General features: G+C 39.2%; 2 protein-coding genes across 10 annotated transcripts; both read right to left on the bottom strand.

Moving 5' to 3' along the window:
• Window positions 1-1,863, bottom strand: LOC136516863 (protein translation factor SUI1 homolog). Of its 2 annotated transcripts, none has more exons than XM_066510357.1 (5): window positions 1,712-1,863; window positions 938-1,044; window positions 530-741; window positions 385-438; window positions 1-289 (listed from the first exon to the last, which is right to left on the bottom strand). In XM_066510357.1, the coding sequence occupies exons 2-5, from the start codon at window positions 972-974 to the stop codon at window positions 245-247; spliced, it is 348 nt and encodes a 115-aa protein (XP_066366454.1). In that variant the 5' UTR covers window positions 975-1,044; window positions 1,712-1,863; the 3' UTR covers window positions 1-244. The 2 variants fall into 2 exon arrangements, with proteins under 2 accessions (XP_066366454.1, XP_066366455.1); XM_066510358.1 differs by having other exon boundaries at window positions 1,603-1,715.
• A 1,069-nt stretch (window positions 1,864-2,932) lies between these two features.
• Window positions 2,933-17,116, bottom strand: LOC136516617 (DNA mismatch repair protein MSH5-like). Of its 8 annotated transcripts, none has more exons than XM_066510057.1 (34): window positions 16,608-17,116; window positions 15,951-15,982; window positions 15,526-15,620; window positions 15,260-15,340; window positions 15,115-15,187; window positions 14,435-14,498; window positions 13,882-14,019; window positions 13,369-13,502; window positions 13,256-13,283; window positions 13,161-13,192; window positions 13,026-13,083; window positions 12,860-12,946; window positions 12,307-12,363; window positions 11,461-11,562; window positions 11,282-11,347; window positions 10,020-10,097; window positions 8,100-8,150; window positions 7,929-8,010; window positions 7,239-7,312; window positions 7,073-7,169; window positions 6,587-6,683; window positions 6,405-6,494; window positions 6,243-6,307; window positions 6,097-6,155; window positions 5,937-6,013; window positions 5,699-5,785; window positions 5,563-5,624; window positions 5,402-5,463; window positions 4,504-4,557; window positions 4,314-4,396; window positions 4,189-4,220; window positions 4,081-4,104; window positions 3,686-3,801; window positions 2,935-3,569 (listed from the first exon to the last, which is right to left on the bottom strand). In XM_066510057.1, the coding sequence occupies exons 1-34, from the start codon at window positions 16,653-16,655 to the stop codon at window positions 3,483-3,485; spliced, it is 2,472 nt and encodes an 823-aa protein (XP_066366154.1). In that variant the 5' UTR covers window positions 16,656-17,116; the 3' UTR covers window positions 2,935-3,482. The 8 variants fall into 8 exon arrangements, with proteins under 8 accessions (XP_066366162.1, XP_066366160.1, XP_066366154.1 ...); XM_066510058.1 differs by having other exon boundaries at window positions 2,936-3,569; window positions 13,369-13,470; window positions 13,868-14,019; XM_066510059.1 differs by having other exon boundaries at window positions 2,936-3,569; window positions 11,303-11,347.
• Window positions 17,117-18,999: the final 1,883 nt, after the last annotated feature.

Raw genomic sequence — 18,999 nt, 5'->3', positions numbered from 1 at the left:
TTATAGCCAAACAGGGAGTACTCTTATTAAGTTGGCAATAACCCATAGTACAAGCCATACACATATGCTGACCGCACATAACAATGAGACGAAAACACAACTTGCATCAAGCAAGACACACTTGACAATAGGACAATAGTTCTTGTGTTTTTAGATAAGAAAGCAATGACTAGTAATTGTCGCTGCTTCAAGCTTCCCAATATGTGGAGGCGCACAATATAGGGCACAAGCATTTACAGGTCCCTTAGAACCCGTGAATCTTGATGTTCTCTTTCTTTGCAATCCCAGCCTATCAAGACAAGTAAAATTTACATGATTAGTATAAACAGACAGAGCATTTATCAGTCTGTCAAAACAGTATTCAGCTCTGAAGATTCTGAATACCTGAACTAGGAAAGTAGCAACATTCTTGCGCTGATCACCTTGGAGCTGAATGACCTGCAGAGGACAAACACATCATCAGTATACCCACAACCAGCAGGTACCATTTCATTTTGTGAAATTGAAAGGCATTGCTCTCGCATCTTACCTGGCCTAGCTCTGGATCCTGGACTACAGTACCATTGCAGCAGAATTCCTTCTTGAGATCCTTGAGAATCTTGTTGTAGCTGAACTCTTTCTTCAGTCCCTGGACTGTAGTCAGACTCTTTCTGCCGTTGCGTTGCTGGATGCGCACATGCACATAATCCTTTGTTCCAGGACCAGCACCAGAGTCCTCAGCATTTGCCTCAGCAAACGGATCTATCAGAGACGATGCCACACCATCAGATTCGCATGCACACATGTATAGATCAACAACTCAAGATGAAATTCGTGCATGTCATGTTATCAATCTATTCAGTAATACTATTCAGGAAACTAGGAAACTAGAAGATGCTATGCTAAACCACAACGTAAGAAACCATGGAATCATGGATGTGAAAAATAATAAACATACCAAAGGCAGATGGAAGCGTGATGTCGAGATCAGACATGAAACTTGGTTGTTGAGGTTTGATTGGCACCGAGCTGATCACGCTTTGATTTGTTGGTCTTGAGCAGAAGCTGCCAAAATCATACTATCAATCACATGCTACACAAGCCGAAACATTGGAGAAGTAAACAGAAACTAGCACAGATCGATGATGCAGAGATAGGACGGTAGCGATCAGCAAGTTACGGACAATCATCTACACCATACTCGGTCAAACATACCCCAGGGTTCCAAAATCACTCTCATATAACAGCTGAACAATAGATCTAGAAACGTGCTAGACAAATATTGAGATTTCCTCAAATCCCATCCCATATCTTCTCTCTCACGAATCGAAGCCCAAACACTACAAACACGCCTACTTCCCATCCTAAACAGGGAGCACGCCTACGAATCGGGTCGAACCCCATGATCTGCAAGGCAGAAAAACTCCCCCGAAAACCCAGCTGCTCACCATCCCGAACAGATCCAATCAATTCAACAACCGCCCCGAAGCCCAGAGGTCGTGAACAACCATCCCCTCTATCTAAGAAAACCATCCCTCTATCTAAGAATCATAGGACAAAAACGAACACACCGCAAAACTAGGGACCTTCTGAAGACAGCGATCCGAGATCCGTTGGTTATACCGATTCGCGGCGAGAAGCGATCGAACCCCTCTAGATCCCCAAATCCTAGGGCTAAGAACGAGACGACGACGAATGAATCGAAGGGAGGGGAAAGGGGGGCTGTGCTCACCTCTCGCTTTCCTGGAGGCGGCGTGGAGCGCACGCGGTTGGAGGCTAAAGGCGGACAAGACTTTGACCAGGAGCTGTCTGGCTAGAGCCCCTTCACCGGGTTGTTGGCTTTATAGGCGTGTGATGCACTGATGCGTATAATTTGGTGGGCGAACCGCCGTTCCGAAGGAAGCTGGCTAATTATGCATCCCCACACGGCTCTACTGTGGGGCTCTGGATTCCTGCCGACCTATCGAGACGGAGTTTTTTTTTAATTCTTTTTCCTCTCTTGTTTTTTTTAAACTATTTGCTCGCTTCGGTAGAACTTCTTTTTCATAGTTATTTGATTTTCAATGGAATTGAATAATGGATGGTGTGGAATGCAACTATCTTCGTCGACTGACGGTCGAAGCACTCTGATTGGTTGCTCGTCTTTCAAAATTTTACTTTACTAGCAAGCATGTCCGTATGGAATATGCTGGGCCAATAATAATTAACTCATCTTTTAGATTTAATTATTGTATTTGATCTAATTTTAAATCAAAGAAACTATAACATCCATAATAAATGCTAGTGTAATAAAAAAATAATTCGGTATGGAAAACTGGCATGAGATTGACTTAGTCTATTGTGTGTCTTCTATAAATTTTTAAAAGGTTGAAGGCAAGCCACATGCATGTCTCCAATAAAAGGTTGGAGTGGTGCAATGCTAATGCATGTTTTGCAGCTCTAAGCTCAAAGTAAGGATGACGAGAGTGAGGAACAATGGATTCAGAGACGGAAGAGAAGGGATGGACAATCAGGAGAGAGAGCAAAAGATAGAAGAAAGAAATTGTTACCTTTAATCTTAGTATACACTGGCGGAGCTACGTGGGGCCATAGTGGGCCATGGCCCCCCTTGCCTCGTAATTATAAGTACTCCCATTTTTCAAGCTCCGCCACTGTTAGTATATACATTATTTTAAAAACACAAGTACGATATTTTGCCAAGCATGTATCGATAGAGAAGATTTGTATTAAATTTTAGAAAAGAACTAGATCATTTGCACTAAAATGCAAAAATATGCAAGATGATATTTTCTTAGAGGAAATATAAAAGATAATAAATATATTTCTTAGAGGAAAGACCCACTGACACTGAGGGCACATCAGTGTCCAAAACAAATTGTCGAATAACAAGGCCCACCGGCCCATGTAGGCTACTTTTTGCGAGACCCTGAGCACACACAACACCCTGAGCTGTAGATCGTCACGAGTAGGTTCCATGGCCGACACTTTCACTGAAGATGCTTGTTGGCGTGATGGTATCACAATTCTGCGTTTGGTTATTAGGTAACCAAAAAAAGTAGACTCCATTTTTTTTAAAAAAAAAGTAGACTCCAATGTCCAAACCAAGGCCGTGTCCATTTTTTGTGTCAGCCTGTACATTGTGAAGGGAAAAGATATTGCAACATTATACTGTGATCTTTGACATCTCGCATCACCGTGTCATACGTAAACCCAAGCGGCAGCAATGTGCTCAGACTACACAAATGATCTAACCTTTCCCTAATTCCATTCACTCTATAGTTGGACACTTCCGAGTATCAGGATGGGGAACATCCGAAGACCACTGAAACAAGCACGATAAGTAGACATGTAAAGCTGCTAACAGCGCAACAGATGAACGGCGGTACATGCAACAAATAGCATTCCAACTTTCACCCTTTTTGCTATAGGTTCCGGTACTCATTCTAACTTTCACCCTTTTTCCTGTAGGTTCCAGTACTGGCGACAAGTCTTGATTTCCAGAGCTACAATTCGGAGGGAAGTAGTTCCTGGAAGAAGCTGTTCAGGTCATCTTTCTGTGTATCGAAGGCCATCAGTTTAGTCACTGCATCCTGAAATTTAACAAAGATTATTACATTCAGTTAACACATCTTTTCCCCCACTTTATATGTAACATCAGAATAGATGTTCTTTATCGTTAAATGTCATTGTGCGCCAAGTTATGCACCTGGTACTGCTTGTCTGTTGCTGTTAATTTCTCACTGGTCACGCGCCTCATAGGTTTCTTGGAATGGATGTCCTCCAAAACACTGTCAGCTCTCTGGACGACTTCATTTGGAACACCTGCTAACAGGCAAACAGGAGGACCATATTTAAAATTGCAGTTTAGAGTAACATGATATCCTGTTTCAACATGTCAACGTGACAGTGTAACTTGTAGGTAAATTTTACATGGCGCGTCAACATGTCGATCACTTCACTATGACCACAACTTTTAATTGAAACAAAACAATGATGACAATATCAATCTGAACAAAATAGTACAGTAGTTTATGGTTTCAATGAAAAAGAATCGTGTTGTCACAACATGCCAGGTGATTACAAGTTCGTCCAGGTACGTACCAGCAAGCCGTGCACAATGCAGACCTGCAAGGCAGAAAAAAAATGTTACCTTGTAACTGATTCAAAAGGATCCATAGCAATTGTTGGAAATGCAGTACGTAAGCTTACCAAAGCTTAAGAGAGCTTGCCCAGGTACAAGCCTTCATCATGTGCATTACAAATTAAGGAATTAGTACACAAGGAAAACAAAACAGTAACAAGAATAAAGCATGGCTGGTTTCTTGTCCAGTTACCGATAAAGGAATATGATATCTTCATTGCTCGTCTGTCCATCAGGATTCAGAACACTCATGGTATAACATTTGATATGTTCACACTGCAAATGTCTCAGATTTCTTCTTGTTATGAACAGGACTACACAAGACTGACTGAAAAAGAAAACAATTGTTTCTATGCATCAGCAAATGGACATTGATTATTAACCTGTGGTAGGTAGTTCTCGGTGAAGATCTCTGTCAGATGTGTTGACAAAAGGACCTGCAATAATTAGACAATATCGCAACATACTGAACTTGTCAATTTTGATGCTAGGCTAGCTAGTTTTAAGCATCATAGAATATATTGGCCATCCATGTATGGGTAAGCCATTTACGAGATCTACAAGAGTCAATCAGCAATTACACCAATTTATTTTGTTCCCATCCAGTATGGCAAACGATATAGAAAACAAGTTATTATATGATTAATATGTTACAGGATGTAGGGCCACAGGTGTGACACAAAAATACATAATTCCTTCCATATAATACAGAAGGAATTCAAGCGTCAAGGTGCCAACAATGTCTAATTGATGAATTTTTTACTCATCAATCAAACTAATCAGTCACGTTTAATATGCCAAGTATTTGCATGTGCATGGACAATAATTTTACTCATGCCTGAGAAATGTAATGTCAAAATGCTTTTTTTGTGCAAAAGCATCATTGAATGAATTTTTTTTTGATAAAAATCATTGAATGAAATAGATATGGAAGGAACAGGGGGAAATGATATGATTTGAGAAACTGACCTCATAACTTTTTCCTATTCATATACGTTACAGTCCGACAGTACTATCAATTTTTAAAATCTGCCTTTCTAGTCTAAGTCAGGTTTTTTTTTTACATTCACTTAAGCAGAAAATGAAATCAATTTACTAAATGGACTGAAAAGAATCGGGAGGAAAATATAAGAACAAATAGAATGCAGAAAATTTGAGCTAAGCAAATCATGCAATGAAGTTCACAAATCCAAAGTGATTGAAAGGAAGCCCACAAGATCAGACTAGCAAACCTATCAGATTGAATTTCTAAAACAACATTTCCCAAGATAGCTATCTAACCTTCGGGGGGGAATCATAGTTTGCAAAATGATTGATAGTACCTCCAAGCAGACCAATGCCATCTACACATAATCAGGAAAGAAAGACAAACCATGTAATCTTGAGTCATGTTGAGGATAAATAATAGAAAGGAGTTAGATTTACTGTGGTCCCACTCTCACCTTCCGTTAGAGTGCCCTTACCGAATTCATCCAACAAACACAGTGACCTGGATGTTGCATGCCTGAAATACAAATTGAGCATCAAACCTACAGCTGAAAGATGAGACTACAAGCTTCAGGGTCACTACCACAATACCTGAGCATTGTTCCAACTTGATGTAAGTCAATCATAAAAGTTGACTGTTCGGTTGTCATGGATTTGCTTCCCATTGCACAGAATATCCTACAAAAGATTCTTGAGCATGTCAAGGTTTGGTCCAAACCCATGTGTGTACATACATATGCTTTTTTGGTCTACAACCATAATACATAATCTTTTCTATAACATATAAACCATGTGACATACAAGGAAAGTGCTTATATGTTAGACCAACCTATCTGTCAATCCAACAATAGCAGAATCAGCAGGAACAAAGCTTCCAATATGAGCAAGAAAAACTATCAAGGCCACCTGAAAGCAGGTATCCAATGCAAACTGATCTTTCCTATAATTTGTTTTTTTATAAGAGAGGAAGTATAGTAAAAGTAAATTACCTGCTTAATGTAAATGCTTTTCCCTGAGTAGTTGGGCCCAGTTATTATGTTTATTCTTCCTAAATAAAAAAAACTTATGTCAGAAGTTTTGCAACAATTCTAGGTGCCAAAAGAATGAAGGTTCATAAATCTCGCACACTATTCACCTGCATCACGAATTTTGGTATCATTTGGAACAAAGGTATCAACAGTCATTTCCTGCAAAGCATGTCTAAATGCTACTGGAGTAAGTTTAGGTTGTAGACATTGTAAAACTAAAGACTAGCTAACTATCATGCAATTTGTAAATCAACAAAATAAATACTAACCTGCCATTATGTATCTCGAGTATTGAATCTTCAGTTAAGATGGGCCTCACATAATTGTTTTGGCGGGCAACAATTGCTAATGATAAAATACTGATGTAACAGTATCAAGAAGAGCACATTAACCGATGTACTGTCAGTAAGATGTTCTATACTATTTGTATGCCCAGTAAAAGCATACATACCAATCAAGTTCTGCTGCAAAGTTCACTGCATTTGTCAGTTGAGGTAGAAATTGAAGGACACGACACACTAAATCCCTTATGATAGCTCTCTCCATGTCTGTATGAATATGAACAGCTATGAGACAAAATATGTTTGTGATTTTGTGAGTTTCCAATACATTTTCAAAAGCATAAAAAAGGTCCTCCATGCGTGGGCCCAAACAGGATTAATAATCCAGAACGCAGAAAATAGAAATAAACTTGACTTTGACAAAGGAAAGGGATCAATTAGATATAAACTTAAATTATACAAACTCCAGCCATTTTGTTTTACTTCTAGCCCTAAATCGTGCAGATAACCTTACATGCATACATATATGACTTGTATAGAGACTATAGATTCCTGAACTTTTACTTGAATAAAATAAACCGCAATCATGTGTAGAATTTCATGAAGAAATTACAATAGTATGACAAGACAAAAAAAAAAAGGAGCACAGAAGCTACCAAGAATTTTATGATAAATATCTCCAAGAAGGTTGTCCAGTTCTCTAGTCTTTTGGGTATGATAGTAGAACCTTCTCTCCTCACCTTCCTCTGAAAACTGATGAAAACAAATTTATTGCCTAGAAAACAAATTAAACTAGAAAAGGGATAAAGACACCGCATATACCGCAAATTCGTAATCTGGAAGTCCTGCCAACAAGGCATCACTAATCTTCTCATCGAAAAAGCACATTAGGTACCCTGGAAGTAGCAAATGTGATGATATAGAAATCACGACACATAAATTACACCAGGATTAAGTAGCAACTATGTTAATTGTTTAGAATTTAAATTTCACGCAGAAAAAATCAAGCAGTTATCTCCTTAAAGCAAACAATGACATCAAATATTTGAACATAATATGGATGATAGTATAAAACATCATCAGCTTAACCATGATCCCAACCTATTACGAAGTGAGACTACATTTAAACATCCCTCAAATCGAGGTCAGAAGATTTATTATGTGCATTGACCTTAAGTATAGAACTATAGAACAAGCTTAATTTAAGTAATGTCTCATGCATCAAAAAATAAAATTCAACAAGCAGATTTAGCACTATTCAACTTCTTAAGGTAGATAGGCGTTTTGGAAATAGGGTTTAGTAGAAGTTTAAGGGATTTAGTTAGAATCCCTGTTATACAGAGTACCACAGTAGATGAAGGAAGAATACTTCTATAAGAAATAGGGAGGAAACAGGCTAAGTTTGATCACATAATAGTAACTCAAAACTTTCACATAACAGAAGGCTAGGTAATTTCAAATCAAAGGAAAAAAAAAGGAGTAGAGTTCTTATTAAAGATAAGGAAACCCTACCTATTTGATGTACATAGACTATTAGTGGAGGTATTCTGCATCCAAATGAGAAAGGTAAAGAAGCATTTTCATTATCTGACACCTAGAAGCAATTGAACTGTCAGAAATTACCGAATAAATACTTAAAGACTTCATGTTTCAAACTCAATTTGGGTTTGAAAGACCTATCACCTGCTCCAGAAAGTCAGGTAAACCTTCATACACCATCCTCAGCTCATCCAGCTGTTCAATATAAAGAGAAGATATTGAATTATACAAGTGTGTCCATAACTTCAATAACAACTACATGACAATCTAGAAATGCCTGTTTTGTGATACATGTAGAGAAAGCAAATGAATAGCAGCATATAAATATTTCAAGCAAATGGTTTTCCTGTGGCAGTTCAGATTTGAAATACAAAGGCTTGGCCATTGAACAGTCAGGAAATTTCATCTTGCAACCACACTTAAGAGCTGTTGCTACAATGATAAATGATCTAGCAACTCCCCATGCACGATGTCAAGCATAACCTATTTTGAAAGACAGAAGCTATGTTTGGAAATGCCATCGTGAAACTTGGTGAAATAAACTAAAATTGAGGAAATAGGGGTTAAATTCAACAACAAAAAAGGTATTTCAATGGCAAGATAAAGGCAAAAATCATTTATTAAAGAGTTAAATGCACCATAGGTTCATTAACTTATGCGGGGGTTTCAGTTAGGTCCAAACCCCTTCGTTTGGCCCTTAAATTCAACTTCCGGGTCCATAAACTTTAAGTGGTTCACTGCAGGTCCATACCCCTTCACTTGACTCTTAGATCTAACATTGGCATGCAGAGTCAACAGCCAGCATGGCATGAACTTTGCAATTAGCCCCTCTTCCCTCCCTTCTCCTTCCTTGCTCTGTTCCCTTAGCGGCAGCGTGCGGCACGCAAGGTGGTGAGCGCAAGCACCAGCAAGCAGCACGAGCTCAAGGGACAGTGGAGCGCGACGAAGGCACGGTGGAGTGAGGCATAGGGCCGTAGGGGTGCACAGCGGTGCGCGTGTTCCACAAGTCATTTCCTTCCTCTTCTTTTTTCCCCAAATCAACATAGGCTCAAGTATAGCAGGGAAGGGCAGGATTCAGCCAAGAGAGCATTCGTCAGTGGCAATGGATGCAACCGTGAGCTTCACCGCTCACCCAGGCACCTAAGGGTGGTTTTAAGTTTTCCGGTGGAGGTTAGCAGCGGATCAGTCATGAGCATGCCTGTCCAGCGGTCAACGACAAGCAGAAGGTAGAAGACGGTAGTGGAAATGGTGGGTCCGGCATAGACTTGCCCCGAATGCTTGCGTGCGGCACAAGGGGACTGCAGAGGACTCAACCGTGCACTAGTTGAAGCAGTGATGGCCTACACCAATGGGAACGGTGGCGCATGTGAGTTTAAAGCTTGACCATGGCAGCTGCAGTATAGCAGGCTAGGAGCTCCGACACAGTTTCTGTGTGTCCAAGAGCGCAAAGGGTAGAGGAGGCAGAGACAGAGTCCATAGAGCTCATTCTAGGACAGAGGGGCGAGAAACAGCGTTGGTAGTGAGAGCTAGGTGACCGGTAATGGTGGTGGCGAGGCTTGAGGGAGTGGAAAGGAGGGCAGCACGGGCAGAGGATAAGCATGGGCTCGGCCTGAGCTCGGCAAATCTGTGGTGAACAACTTAAAAAGATTATGGACCCGGAAGTTGAATCTAAGGGCCAAACGAAGGTGTATAGACCTGCAGTGAATCACTTAAAAAGTTTCAGAAATCAAATTTTAGAGTTGATGCACCTAATCGAAACACCCACATAAGTTAATGGACCTATGGTGCATTTAACTCTTTATTAAAATAACAAAATACAACATAAACCTGCAACATCTGCCTCTATGGTGCATTTCACAGCAACATGTAAGTACCACATACATTCTAGTTATCCAGAAAGAATACCACCATTGAAAGAAGAGGCAGGGATTTTCCACACTTCTTTTCAAATAGAGCCTTTATACAATAGAACTTTTTTTTCTCAAACATGCAGGAGTCTTGTGTATCATTTCATTAAGAAGAAACAATAGAATACAACTCAAGGATGGAAAAAGCAAGTCTGACCTCATCACATAACCCTTCTTTCACCACGGTTTCATAGCCTTTCTCCTTACCCCGTTGAACATCAATCACACCAACTACCTATCAATAATAGGACATGATTACCAATTAACAGTGTATGAGATGGTAAAAACAGATTCCATAAAAAGCTCTAAGTATTCATCAGTAGTAGCAATAAAGAGTTGCCATTTCCAGAAAAATGTCTCAACACACAAAGGAAAATTGTTACAATAGCAGGAACCAAAATATTTGGCAAAAACCAGATAGCTATCATTGGTCAACAAAACATCTAAAATGAAGCTGTACACAGCAAATGTTACAGAGACAAAAAGAAAAACAAAAGAATGATTGTTACATATTTTTCCTCCTATTTTTCAATTACTTTATGAGAGCAGCTTTGGCACCCTCCTTATCTGTAGCAACCATCTTAACTGAAACAGATGGAAGAAAACAGAGCTGTCTTCCTCTTCCTCACCACCTGGCTTCCTCGCAGACAACTCGCACGCCAGCCATGGCCCGCTCCCCCACGACCTCCTCTGCTCCTCCCTGTCTCCTCCTGGCTGTGGCTGACAAATCAAGGATCAACTGGCGGCTTCTCACACCACGCTTGACCTCGAGCGCGGGCCCACGCCCAGTCATGGACACAGTGCTCACGGGGGTGGCGCAAGCTCATGGGGGAGGTACGGACGGGGGCGGAGGAACACGAGGCGAGGAAGAAGGTGGAGGAGGAAGAAACACTGTCACAGCCTGCCGTCAAAACGAATCTTAGTGATCCCAGGCAACGGCCTGGATACTGATGGCGTCATATATTTATCATTACTTTATATGCGCTTAGTTATTTGCAGTCAAAAACAAAGTGTCAACCAAATTTGACACCCAAGCGCTTGGTCAGTGGACTGGGCCTAATAGAAGAATGCGTCGAAGCGTATAATGTTTGTTCAGGCTTAAATCCTGAAGCAACAAGTTTCACAAATCATTATGTCATGAACTTTTTAACAGTACCCAAAAATCACATTATAGAAGTTCATCATGTATAATGTGTAATGATACATGTATCACTGGCACAAAACGAGAAAAGATATGACATAGATCTCTAGAGAGAGAGTGGGAGAAGACTTGGTCATTACACCGCCTGATAAAAAAAAAAGTGATGCTTAAGAAGTTTTGCAGTCAAACCATTTATTGTGGCCATCAGTACTTTTGTGCATATTTTTCTATCAAACATACAAATAAAAGGTCGCAATATTTCCAAATCAAAATGAAACCTGACAAAGTTTTGAACTGACCAGGTCTGACACGTAATCCAACTCTGCTGTAATGGAAGAATTTGCCTGAAAACATAAAGGATGCACAATGAGGAAAAGGATACAATAACCACATGAAACTTGTCCAAATTTCAATATTGGATTGGTGGAACTGATGGTTCTCCCTTGGAGACTGATACCTTTCCAATCAAATCAATGTTCATATGTTGCAACTTAATCGCCAGATGCTCTGTTATTCCTACTTCAAAAATCTTGTTTATATGTAGCAGAGAGCAAATGCACTGAAAAAAATGGGGGCGACATATATATACCAATAAGTAAATAGGGAAAAGACAGAAACAGATTTACGATGGCACAGATGTGCATACTGAATATATAACACTTCAGTCATAGTTTATGCAAAATACTAAACTTGCTAGGCAGGAGAAAGGCCAAAAACAAGAACTCATTCAAAATGATTGAGTTTATTAAAAAAAACTACAGTTGACACTGATAGTGATAAAGCACATGGTTGTAGTGATTGGGTCCTGATTCTAAGTTCCACTTCCCTTAAAACCAAACAGTTTGTCCTACGTACTCTAGTTGTATAGAGGAGCTTGAGTGCTTGACATACTCGAAGACTAGAAGTTCTGACAAGAGGAGTAGGCATAGCAATTATGCTAAAAACCATGCACTAACTATGACTGATAATCTTACTTTCCCAACACCGTTAATCAAAACATGTTGCATGACGAATGCTATGAAGCAATAATTAAAAGATCCACATGAGAAATTCTTCAGGTATTTCCTGCCAGAAATTCTAACTACTGATCTTAATATTTATGCTGTTAAAATAAGTAATATAACAAACATGGTTTGGTGTTATGCCTACTCGTGGACACCAGGGAATTTCAGATTTAAGTTTTCTATTAGTCCTGCACTGCACAAGCACGCAAGGCATAAAAGTACTAACGATCTAGAAAGACATATGTTTTCTATCTTTCAGGTTAAAATGTAGTTATTTCGAAACAAGACTTTTGGGGTACCTTAAGAAATGTGTTCCAATCACTGCTTGTACAGAAGGAACTTGGAGAGTTGAATTTCTACAGAAAAAACAAATATCAGGCATGAGTATTAAGAGATCTAAACCTGAATCAGCATGCTTGGAGACACTTATAAGAAGAAGCACAATATCAGGTTTTGTTTTTACCATTTGTAAACCAAAAACAATGTCTTCATTCACTATTTATTGTCAGAAACAAGATGCGTACTATGTCATGCTAAATTCACAATATTTATAACAAGAACAGGGTGGGCAAAATAAAATATCAGACCACGGAACAATTTGGGAGCAAGTGTAGGGTGAAACTGCCACAAGACCCAACAAACTCAGAAGCAGAATTTGAGGCCAGTTTTCCATAAAGAGAGCATAATTAAAGCTATAAAATCGATATTCAGTTTATCTTTGAAAAGGGTCTTTCTATGACATATTGACATAGTAAAGGCCTAAAGGGGTTATGATTGTACTACAAGTTCACAACCAAAGAAGGTACAAATAACACCACATTAAAATTTGTATGTAAATTGCCAACTTAGAACCTGGAGCATGTGGGGAACATCTCTGACAGACTTTAAAGTCTCATGCAATGCAGACATTACTTCTTCACAGCAAAGAAAGAATGTTATCTGCCATTTCTAGGAAAACAGTACAGAAAACTAATGGTGCCTAGTAGGCATCAAGAATTGAAAAAGTGGATAAGGATACTGTGTTGAGGCGATTATTTATGACATCAATATCAATTATAGGACGTAGGAACCATGCCCTGAAACCAAAAAGGAATAGTTAATACAGATTTGGCTTATCATTATTGCAATCATTATTATCAGAGGTAAGAGATACCTCAAGAGGCGTCTACCCATTGGCGTGACGCACTAAATTCAAAACACAGTCAGTGCTTTTCAGAAAAGAAGTAAATAAAGAAAGAGGTTTTTTACCTTGTTGAGCATGCCAAAAACTGAGAACCTGCAGTTTGTCAATATTATTAAAAAATTGGACGCCAGCCAAAAGCTACCATAAAAAACTTGAATCCTTGATGAAAGATTCTTACCCTTCTTTAGCCCTTCCAATTCCCATGTAACTAGGGTGTTTATCTACTTGAAAAATCTGTAGTGCTTCATGAGCAGTTGCATCGAGTTTAAGGAACTTGTCTCTGTGATTATAAGTCAAGGTATTCAATGCTAACTAAAAAATAGATAGGAGAATGCCAACCTGTTAAAAATGTGTTCAGTATATATATATATATATATACATGTATATATATACATGTATATATATATGTATATATATATACATGTATATATATATACATGTATATATATATATATATATATATACATATATATACATTGGTTATAAACTAGACTATCACTGGAAGATGTCATGGGCAGTGTTGGTTACGGGCCGGCCAGCCAGGGCAGCAGAGGTCGGATCAGATCTGACATACTGCCGTCCGGGACCATAAGCCCAGCTGACTGCCCATGATAGAAGATGTAATTAAATCTCAACACATCAGTGTGTTCGGTTTATCTCATATCATCAAAGGATAAAATGAGATCTGTACCACAGAATCGATTGCAATGGATGCTCCACCTTCCATCTGCTCAATGGTGTCAAGAAGTCTCTCATTGTCTAATATGGCTAGGAGACCTCCAGCAGCACGAACTTGAACATCGCTTCCAAGATCCATCATGGAATTAAGCTGCAAGTAAACCAAAAAGATATTTCCATCTCGTAACTAGAAATGGCTAACAAGATTTGGGAGTAGAAAAAATGAATGATAAAAAAGATAATAAATAATCAGTAGTTATCAGCGACAGAATTTAGAATGGAACGAGAAAAGTAGTAGGATAATGTCAGTTTAGAATGGAATGAGAAAAAGCAGTAGGATAGCGATCCTTGTTTGTTTGTTTTTTGAGGGAAATAGCAATCCTTGTTGCAGTGCTTGATCACATAGTCACATATTATTGGTCCAACGATATATATTTTTTGTATCTCAGAGATGCAATTAACAGGTACTTACAATAAAATTAATATTTCTAAAGAAATCTCAGGAGACGAATTGAAACATGTAAGTAGCAATTAGTGTGGCAAGATTCTCATTTAAGATCACTTACAAAGCATATCCTTTCTTTTGCACTGAGTCCATCATCCATAGCTGCAACTTTCAAGTAGATCAATCTGCAGTTTAGATATGCATACAAATTACAAAGTATTACATCATCAAGTTATCAGCTCAAAGATGTCATTGAGAGAGATAACAAAAATACTATGAGGCTTGGTGGTTACTAATTATGGTGAACTTTACAAGAAGAGATCGTGCTTGTTATTTTGTCTCTTCACTTACAAGTTCCCTGAATACAGATATATACAAAAAGAAAATTGATAGTCATAGCATAGGTCATCACATAGCTCCACTAAAGTGTTTCTTGTCCCTTTTTCCAAATGGGCCAAACTAAGCATTTTTGGTTGTAGATGTTCAGCTAAAAGAGGGTATTCCGGTTAGAAATTAATAATGTCAAAACCTCATCATCGTATACATATTACTAAAGTGAAGTAATTTGCACCAAACCATGACGAATTTGGTTACTACATGTTCAAGAAGGAATACAAGAGCAATCCAACAAAGCATGTCAAGCAATTTAGTGTATTTGTAAATGTTGTACTATGCAGATCCAGACAATATTGTGACGGTCCTTATACACTGATGTAAGGAATATTGTAAGGCACAGAAATAATACTTCTTACTACATTTAAGAAGTGCCAGGTTTTGTGAACAGTACATAAAGCAGCAAACCTGTGCCAGGCTTGCTCATAGCTGAATGTTGAGCTTTTCATGAGCTTCACAACAGGAGCCTCATCGTTACCATCTGCATGATTTCATGCAAAACCATCAAAAGAGAACTAAAGATATCAGTTCAAAGAAGTGGTTGTGGCCGTACCATTTCGTTGTAAAGCCGACAAAAGTGCTTCTTCCGTTTTTGTGCTTGCATATATTGTGCTTGGTTTTGACTGAAATTTCACTGATGCAAAACCAGGATCACAAAGTGTCAGCTATATCTATATGGTTTCATTTTCTACCAATCCTAAAAGTTCTTGAATATATTGGAAAACATATATAAGTATCTTTTTTACCACAGCAGCCCCTCTGTCTATATTCCAAACAAATAGGAAGCAAACTTGATTTCTATTTATGTGAGGAACATACCAAGATCAATCAGAGGATATTCCCCAGCACTGTCTTCCCAGATTTCTAACACAAAAAGTTGGCGTGTATCTGAATCATAGTATGCCACTCCAACTCTGAATCACAATAAAGTAAAAAAGAATACAATAACTTAACTATGCACTGTGATAATAATTCACAAAACAAACTTTAGCACTGGACAGTGTGGTGCAACTATAAATGATGGTGTTTGTTTAACAATATTCACAGGACTATTTAGATTGATGTCTAGCATTCACGTTATTGAGGAAGTCTATGAAGCAGGATCTTGTAATGAAATTAAAATAAAATAGCAAGGAAACATTCAACTGACATGGTGTACATCAAGTAAAGAAACATGTCTTATAAAAATAGTGAAAAGAATGGTAGCTAATGGACAATGAAGTGAAGCATGCATCTAGATTTACCTACGTCCTTGCATTACACAGGCCATATGAACCTGAAATGTAATCAGAAAGCCATTCAGTGAGTACAGTGATAGCATGAAGATATGCACCTTTGCACAAAATAACTGATAATAATCAAAATGACATGTGCAGAAAGCATGATACCACAGAATAAAAAAAGAGTCAGCTAGAACGTAAATTTACTGCCCCACATAAAACAAATTTTGGGTTACAGTCTTACATATGAAACAACTAGCATTTACGTATGAAAAAAAAAGAGTCGCTAGAACCCAAAAAAAAATGGCATTGCGAAAATGTTGTTGATATGCAAATTATCACTCATACTATAAAGTCCTAGTAGTGTATATATGTACGAAGTGCAGGTTTGAGCTGAAACTGAAAGACTGGGGCGGGCCCAGTAAAGGACATGGGTGTACATATGTACACCCGAGATTTTTTTTGCAAAAGTAATCGAAGTTAATAGGCAAAATTCACGTATACACTTGCAATTAGATCATGCCCGTTGTCCGATTACAAATAGCCAAATAGCTTAGGTTAGGCTTCGAGTGCTGCTCGGTTTCCCACAACAGACAGGGAAGAGAAGGTAGGTTAGGCTTTGAATGCTGTTCGCCTGTTCGGTTTCGCACAGCAGGAAGGGAAGAGAAGGGGCGGGCATACCTGTTGGGTGCTCGTTTCCGGGGAAAGGTCCGGCGAAGACATTGGCATCTGGCGTAGAGCGGCGGCGGCGGCGGCCGGCGGTGGTAGCCTAGTCGTCGCTCCCAGCTCCTCCCGAACGAGCGCTCCCAGCTCCTCACGACGGCGGCGCGGGCTACCAGCTCCTCTCAACGGCGGCGCTCCCAGCTCCTCACGACGGCGCGGCAGAGCGAGCTCCGGAGCAGATCCCTTCCCCTGGAGCGAGCTCCTCCCGACGGCAGCCGCTCCTCCGGCACGAGCTCCCGCTCCCCGCCCGCACAGCTCCTGCCTGTGCCGCAGCGGGCTCCTCCCCCGGTGACCCGGCGAGCAGCTCCCCCAGCAAGCCCCTGCGGGTCTCGGCAAGTCCCTGCTCGTCCGCCCGCGGCTCCCCCGGCGAGTACCTGCTCGTCCGCCCGCAGCTCGTCCCGCGCGGCTGCTCGTCCCTGCTCGAGAGCACGCGGGGAGAACGAATAGCCGAGGTGCTGTTCGGCCGAGGGGCAGCCCAACCGCGTGGGCCTCCTCCTGGGCCTTCATTGTTTTGTTTCTAAGATACGAAAACAAATGTTTAGCAGATCCTTCTTTCTTTCTTGGAAAAAGTCTGCGTTAGCTCCTCAACTTTTGTGAAAGATTGATTTTTCTCCATGAACTCAAAACAGGCTAAGGCCCTGTTTGGTTGGGCTTTTGGCTTTGGCTTTTGGCCCCAAAAGCCAAAAGCCTAACCAAAGGGGCTGTTTTTGGAGGGTGCTTTTTTAGAAGCAGCTGCTTTTCTGTAGTTCATTTTTGAAAGCTGGTTTGACCCTGCTTTTGGCTTTTGGCTTTCTGCTTTTCAAAATTGGTGGAATAAAAAACTCTTCCATAGTTGTTTCAAGAGAGATAAAGATAAAGGATATATTTTATACTTGTTTAACCAAACAGCTTTCAGCTTTTCTACAGCTCACAGCCCACAGCAGCTTTTTCACAGCTCACAGCCCACAGCAGCTTTTTTCTACAGCCACAGCTCAACCAAACAGGGCCTAAATCACCTCTACGAACTTTTAAAACTATTTGTTTTACCCTCACAAGTTATAAGCGGTTTTCAAAGATGATTTTGTCTTTTTTTATTTATTTCAGCTGAATATTTAAAAATTATAGTAAATCACAAAAAAAATCATAAAACAGAAAATCCAACTTTGTTGGACTCCACATAAATAGATCTACACAATGAATATATAATATGGTATGATTTATTACAAATTTTTTGTTGTAGCTTTAGATCTATGTTTTTCTGTAATTAATTCATAGTTGTAGTTTCTATGGTCCAATTATGATTAAATTTTTATGGTGGACTAATTATTGTATGATTGAACTGCTGTAAAAATTCCATACTCATTGGATCATTTATAACTTAGTTATAGATTTATTTAGGTGTATGCTTGTTAAAAAGTGTATAAATCTATAACTAAGTTATACATGATCCAATGAGTATGAAATTTTTACTATAGTTCAAGCATATAATAATTAACCTACCATAAAAAATTAACCACAATTGGATCATAAAAACTGCAGCTATGAATTAATTAGAGAAAAGCATGGATCTAAAGCCATAGAAAAAAAAATTATACTAAAGCATACCATATTATATTTTCGTTGTGTATATATACTCATGTGGAGTCCAACAAAGTTAAACTTTCAATTTTATGATTTTTTGTGATTTACTATGTTTTTTCAAAGATTCAACCGAAATAAAAAAAGAAAAATACAAAATTGTCTTTGAAAACTGCTTATAACCGGTCAAGAAGGTAAAACAAACGGTTTTAAAAGTTCAGAGAGGTGATTTACTCGATTTTAGAGTTCAACAAAAAAAACAGACTTTCACAAAAGTTGTGAGACGTACTGTGGACTTTTTCCTTCTTTCTTTCTTTTTTTTATTACAAACTTAAGTGATGTGCATGTAGAGGATGAGCCATCTTGTGGCGTGATGTGCATGTACATCTCATGAGCATTGATCTTTCTCAAGATTTGTGTCGGTGTAGCGGCGGAAAGATCACCTTGATGTAGCACGGTCACAATATGCCCATATTTGTCAATGGGGAGGACACTCAAGATCTTTCTCACAACGTCAGATGGTGACATTTGAGTAAGTCCAAGCCCATTGACTTCCTCTACAAGAACATTTAAACGAGAATACATTTCATTAGCACTTTTTTTGGAAAGCATCTCAAAAGAATTTAGCTTTTTAATCACAAGATGATAGCGTTTCTCATGCTCACTCTTGGTTCCCTCATGGAGCGCACAAACGTCCGACCATAGTGCATGGGCGTCTTTGTGGTTCCTTACACGATTGAACACATCTTTGCAAAGACCTCTAAAGATGGTGTTTCGAGCCTTTGCATTTCAT

The sequence above is a fragment of the Miscanthus floridulus genome, chromosome 17 (assembly GCF_019320115.1).
Source record: "Miscanthus floridulus cultivar M001 chromosome 17, ASM1932011v1, whole genome shotgun sequence".
Classification (NCBI taxonomy): Eukaryota; Viridiplantae; Streptophyta; class Magnoliopsida; order Poales; family Poaceae; genus Miscanthus; species Miscanthus floridulus.
This window is presented reverse-complemented; position numbering and strand designations above follow the sequence as displayed.